The following is a 6683-nucleotide window of genomic DNA, read 5'->3' on the forward strand; positions in this document are numbered from 1 at the left end:
TTACAGCTATAACTACATGTTGTATAACCTCTGGCTATGAATAGCCCTAAAAATAGATAGGAAAAAAAAAAAAAAAACCTTCAATCCAAAGCCTACGACATGGAAGGTAGTTAGTTTGATTCTAATTAATGCACTAAGATAAATAGTTATTGACGAACTAGATTGGTAATCGTTTCCAACCATGTGCATAACTTTGTCTAATCTTCATTAATTAAGTAAATATAACAATAGGGATAACCAATTCTTTAGGAACGGGAATGAGTATTTTATAATCTTACAGGATTTTAGGGCGTAACACGACAACACATAGAACCTTCTTACAATAATCTCACTACTTCTCTACTGGTCTACTACCATAGTGTATTTTCTGTAACTAAATACATTAAATGTCATTGATTAGTAGTCAGTCAACTATATTAGGTGCAATTTTGCGGAAGATCGACTTATATACCATATATACAAAATAATTCTAGAATTAAGACTAGAAAACTTCGCCTAGTGAGAAGTTATTACGCTTGCGTGAGGTTTAGGGGTTGACAAACTAGTTCAGCACACTTAATATGACATTATTGAACTCACTAAATCCTTAAATTTCGAATAGATTACTAAGCTATAGTGGTTGTATCTACTACGTAGTATGATATGTTGAATTGGTGATGGAACAAGTCTTAATCTTGAAAAGTATGACACCTCATTTTACTCTTTTGCATGGAATTGACTAAGATATATTCAAGTCCATACCACAAGGAGTTAATATACACTTCCTCCTTTCCAATTTGTTTTGAACATTTTGACTTTTACATATTTTGATTGATGTATTATTTTAATCATTAATTAATACTATCTTTTTTCACATTTTTTTTAATAAAGATGTTGGTGAGAAAAAAAAAAAAAGGTTACATTTTGATAATATACAATAAAACGAATCTGATACGATTACACTTGAGTACATTTATTTCACCTTACATATCAATCATTAAAGAGCTTGGATGATTAAATAACATGTTTTTTTTTTTTATTTTTATTTTTATTTTTTTTTTTATTTTTAATTTGCTTAGATATTTAAATAATAATCCTTCTTATAAGAGGTTGGGTGTTTGAATCTCCTTATCCTCACATTTTTATATAGAGTAATGTTGGTTGCATTGGGTGACGTTAGGCCTGTTCAAGGATCGGATATCCGAACGAAATCGAAATGAAATGTGATTTTAGTTTGGATATCAGAAACTATCCGATCCGAAAATTTCTGATCTGATATCCAGTATCCAAAATCATTCGGATAAGATACTTTAGATATCCATTACATATTAAGAATATTATAACAATTTGATAACACATGGTCGATCAGTTAGATTTCATATGGACATTTTAAACATTTAATACATCATATATTCCACTAATTCAGCCTCCATATTTTGAATATTTTCGAATATCTATTATCCGAAATTTTTAAAATCAATATCTGAATCCGCTTTTTCGATCGGATTTCTGATGTGAAATAAAAACTCGAATTGTATATCCAAAAATTCGGATCGGTTGCGGATTGGATATTGAATTTCCAGTTTCTCGGATAATTTGTACATACCTAAGTGATGTAGCATAATATTTAAGGTTGATTGAGTGGTGATGTGACATAATGAGAGGTTGAATAGGTGACGTGGCGTTATGAGAATAGTCTATGTGATATATAAACGTTCTTAGGAACGCCTTTTAATAGATTAGTATAGATTGTATTATATTGATACTAGAAAACTATTTTATATTTGTAAAATGAAAACTTATCTTCCAAAATAAATGTTTAAAATTCAAAGGCCAATTATTATGATATTCCCTAATATATAGTATAGTATATTAGTACTAACTGATTTTATTTATTTATTTTCTATTTTTAAATTTTTTATTTTACTATGCTACCCTTAGTAAGAAATCCTGATCCAACAAGTAGAGATGAATCTTTGGGATCATACTGGTTAATATTAAGGAGAGATACATTGAGTTCCTTGCTAATTGGAATTTGAGCAGAAGCTACCAAAGATATAGTACAAATAGTTTTACATAGTAGTTATACTACAATTGTTGTTTGTCAATGCATCGATGTAAATATTCCTTTCACATAATAAACTAGTTATACTTACATCGAAATCAGTTTGTGTGCATAACAAAAGATCGAAATCTATGTTATATTAATTTATAGCATTGAGTTTATACTAGTCTTACATGTTTTGTAAAATCGTATCAAAATACTCTTCCACTCTTTGCATTGGTTGGAAAATTATACGGATTGAATTCTGGTAAACCACTGCAAAAAATCACTCCCTAATTTCAGTCAAAATTTTAGATCATCTAGAAGTTTCGAAATTTACAACTTGGACAACAAGATTATTTCAAGCTAATCATTTAATAATAATAATAATCTTAGTCAAATTTATTATGATCAGCCACACTATATAAGCTGGACCTCCTACGTCCCATTTACAAACCACTGCCTTGCTTAGTTGATTAATTACTAAATCAGTATTAATTAGCACATTATATAATTGCATTAACATTTTGTTTTAAAGAAAACATATATTATACTAGCAATGGCACCCACCCTTATGCCTGTTCAAGAAATACTCCAAAGTGGTGTTGTGCCCAAAGGTTACCTACTTACCAAGGATGACTACCAACTTGGTAACGACGGCCCTCCTTCGTTGATGGACGCTCCGACTTTCGACTTTTCTCTCTTATCTTCATCATCCCCCGATGAGCTTGCTAAGCTTCGCGTTGCCCTCACTTCTTGGGGCTGTGTTCAGGTTAGCCACCCTCAAACCAACACCCTTACAATAATAACATGTTTTGTTCATTTATTTTATAAGCATGATATATACAATATGTAAAATATAACATAATTCCAAGCTAATAATATGATATTGTATGTGTGTTATAGCTAGTGAACCATGGTATGCCACTTTCACTGCTAGACGAGGTACGAGAAATGAGCAAGCAATTCTTCAAACTGCCATTAGAAGAAAAAGAAAAGTACTCCTCCAAAGGAGAGGACTTGGAAGGTTATGGAAACACGAATGCTGTTCAACGTGGAAGTCTCAATTGGAATGATAAGCTTCATCTCCAAGTTTATCCCGAGGACAAACGCCAACTTCAATTTTGGCCTCAAAATCCTCAACATTTTAGGTAATTTAACTTTGACTATATACCCTCCTTAGATCATTTGACTATATATATACTAAATAATTTTTTTGTTGTCAAATTAAAATTATGTAGGACAACCTTACATGAATATTCAAAGAAGAACCTAATGATACTTAGGACACTTCTTAAGGCTATGGCGCGTTCTCTAAACTTAGAAGAAGAGCGTTTTTTCGAGCTATGGGGGGATGAAAATGAAGATAACACTCATGCAAGATTCAACTTTTACCCTCGATGCCCAATGTCGGATCAAGTTGTTGGACTTAAACCTCATGGAGATGGAACCGCCATTACCATGCTCTTGCAAGACAAAGAGGTTGAAGGCCTTCAAGTCGTCAAAGATGATCGTTGGTTTCGTGTTCCTGTCATCCCTCATGCCCTCACCATCCTTGTTGGTGATCAGATGGAGGTAGGGTTAATAAACTAACTACATATACATGCCCTGCTTTAATTTTTAATAAAATCAATTCCTTCATCCACAAATTAATACTCCCTCCGTCCTTCATTGATTATTAGAAAATTAACTTAATATTCACGATTTTCAAAATATTTATTTGGTTGACGTTATATTCACTTTTACTTTTTACAGATAGCGAGCAATGGTGTTTTTAAGAGCCCAACCCACAAGGCAGTGGTAAACCCACAATACGATCGAATGTCCTTAGCCATGCTATTCATCCCAAGCCTAGACAAAGAGATCGGCCCACTAGAAGAACTAATCAATGAAGAGAGGCAACAATTATACAAAAGGCTCAAGGACTATGGTCAAGTTTACACTCAATCCATTCCTTCTGGGAAAAGACCTATTGATATGATGAAGATTAACTAAGTTAGACTATTCTAAAGTGTTTTGTGTTCTTAGCTTAGAGACACAAGTTACGTACACAACTATATGGTCCTTTACCTAGCCTATTTTAATTATGCATGAATTATTAGTGAATCAAAATCATCAATAAAGTGTGCTTTTTCTTTAATATATCTTTGTCAATTTCCCTTTATGATTGTCTTCATCAATGGATAATCCTTGCTCATAATTTGCTAAACCAAGTTTATTTATTTGCTTATGAATGATCGATCCAGCTGCACATTAATTTACTGCGATAGTTATTAAAAAAAATATATATTATTTGGATTTATTTCTATTGTGATTAACGATAATTGTATAGAACATTGCTAAAATCTTATTATGCGAGTAATTAGTAAACTTCAAGTGATACTGGACATAGCTCATGTATATAGACATGCTCTTTTATTACTCCGTATTATAATATCCCATGTACGTGGAGTACGGTGTTTTTATTATTTTCCGTTAATTGATTTTCCTGCATATGTCACAACAGTACAACATTTATTGATGTAACAATCAAAAAAATTAAGACGATGGACGATTATGATTATGAGATTTTGTACTTATTACTACCTCCGTTGACATTTACTTGCAACTTTGGGGTATTATTTGAGAGACATAAAATATTTCAAAGTTGCAAGTAAATGTTAACGGAGGTAGTATTTTCGATTCTAATTAAATTTTCTTTTGTTGGTAACCTGCTGTGTACATAAGCTATGAAAAATGGAACTTATCCACAATAAAAGATGCAATATTTCATACATTTTCAATTTTTAGTTTACTTAACCAAATGGACTTTATCATCAACTTCTTTAATTCCTTCACGTTTCCATAGATGATATGATACATTATTCATACAATGCAACTAGCAATGGATCACTGACATTCATTTCATGCTTCGATAGTATGCTAATTTATTAGTGAAATGAAAACTTTTACTCTTTGTAATAGAGGGGATTGAATTTGTAACCTCCTGAGCTAGGTAGGTATGTTCACATGCTAATAAGCTTATTTCAAAATTAATAAATGAATTTTTGAAATTAGATAGATGATTTATAATTAATTTTGATATTAAAAACTAAATAAAATAAGCTAATAAGAAACTAGTATAATGATAGTCATTTTAAGTACGACTACCATAAAATCATCCTATTCATTTCCATAGTTCGCCATAGTTGATTCATTTTAACCTTTTGGCTTTTTAATATATTGTGACTACTACTTAATTATCCGTAATTCTTGTATTATTTTGTATGTCTCACAAAAGCACGCACTTTGTTTACAAAATAAAGTTGTTATCAAGTAAAATGCTACCGACAGCAATTGATTTGTCGCAATTTGCAAAATGTTAAAATTTTATACAAAGTATTTATTTACTAATAAAAAAAGGGTCATTTTATTTTATATGTAGCCCTTAATTATGAACTAAAAATTTATGAAGTGAATGTTAATAGTCAAAATTAATTATGAACTAAAAAACTAGTCCAATCCAAGTGAAACAACTAACAAAAACATCTGAATTCTAAAAATATATATATAAAAAAAAAAAAAAAAAATAAAAAATAAAAAAAAAATAACAAAACTCTGGTATTACAATAATTCAACGTCTATTTAGAATTTTGGTGGAAAGAAGTTCGTTTAATTATTATTCGTACCTAAGTGATCATTCCAAAACTTTATTCCTTTTTTTTCTCTGAAAGAATGTTTCAAATATTTGGTCATAGCTTAAAGTAGTCAATTTATAAAATGCAATTATAGCATTTAAAAAAAAAGAAGGTATTGCGTGCAGACGGATGCACGAAGTGTTTAGTGCAGGATACTTGGCTGATATATTTTACTTGTTGGTCGATATGTTTCATGTGTTGGCTGATATGTTTCATTTGTTGGCAAGGGCGAAGCCAGGAATTACAATATAGGGGGGCCGAGTCTTATTAAGTAAAATTGTATTATATTTTCTATGATTTTATCATTGTTCAATTATCTCTTTTTCGGTATTTGCGATTTTATAAATTAGATTAGACTAAATTTTTTATAAAACAACAAAAAAATATTTGGTCAAAATGATCTATGGTACATAGAATATTACACAACCAATAAGGTTTTGCCTTATTGATTAAGGTGAAGGGTTTGTGTACGACTGTTAAAAAAAAAATTTGCTTAGAGGAATCGAACATGAGACTAGAAGTGTGCATGAATTTGACATGAAATCTTTCAACCATTAATCTATGCATCGGAAGATTGAACTATTACAAAACTTAATTTTTTTATCCTATAAAACTTTGGGTGTCAGCCTTTAAAATATAAGGGCTGACACTTGGGCCACAGGGGCCGGGCCTCCACCAGCCTCCCCTGTGGCTCCACCCTTGTTTGTTGGCTGATATGGTTTTTGTGTTGGCTAATATATTCCTTTTATTTATTTATTTTTCTTTATGTTAGCTGATATCAGATCGACATCATTTGGCTTATATGTTTCTTTAATTGGCTAATGTATTTATTTTGTTGGCTTATATGTTTCATTTTGTTGGTTGATACATTTATTTTGTTAGCTTACCTACTATTGCTTTTGTTTGCTGATTTCATCCTATTATTGGCTGATATGCTTCATTTGTTTGCTGATATGTTTCTTCGGTTAGCTAATAAGTATCTT

General features: G+C 30.9%; 1 protein-coding gene across 1 annotated transcript; it reads left to right on the plus strand.

The window, feature by feature from the left end:
• Positions 1-2514: 2514 nt before the first annotated feature.
• LOC145572558 (jasmonate-induced oxygenase 4-like) lies at positions 2515-4018 on the plus strand. Its single transcript, XM_081631524.1, has 4 exons — positions 2515-2795; positions 2930-3174; positions 3265-3598; positions 3779-4018. Exons 1-4 carry the CDS (start codon positions 2583-2585, stop codon positions 4016-4018), a joined length of 1032 nt encoding a protein of 343 aa, XP_081487650.1. The 5' UTR covers positions 2515-2582.
• The last annotated feature ends 2665 nt before the right edge of the window (positions 4019-6683 follow it).

The sequence above is a fragment of the Chenopodium album genome, chromosome 12, assembly GCF_948465745.1.
Source record: "Chenopodium album chromosome 12, dcCheAlbu1.1, whole genome shotgun sequence".
NCBI lineage: Eukaryota > Viridiplantae > Streptophyta > Magnoliopsida > Caryophyllales > Amaranthaceae > Chenopodium > Chenopodium album.

What these genes read in the sequence shown, in the direction of transcription:
- LOC145572558 (XM_081631524.1), top strand. Translation starts at nt 2,583, where the DNA reads ATGGCACCCACCCTTATGCCTGTTCAAGAAATACTCCAAAGTGGTGTT. An exon ending in CAAAATCCTCAACATTTTAG is followed by an intron (nt 3,175 to 3,264) that starts GTAATTTAACTT and finishes AAAATTATGTAG; the next exon opens with GACAACCTTACATGAATATT. An exon ending in TTGTTGGTGATCAGATGGAG is followed by an intron (nt 3,599 to 3,778) that starts GTAGGGTTAATA and finishes TACTTTTTACAG; the next exon opens with ATAGCGAGCAATGGTGTTTT.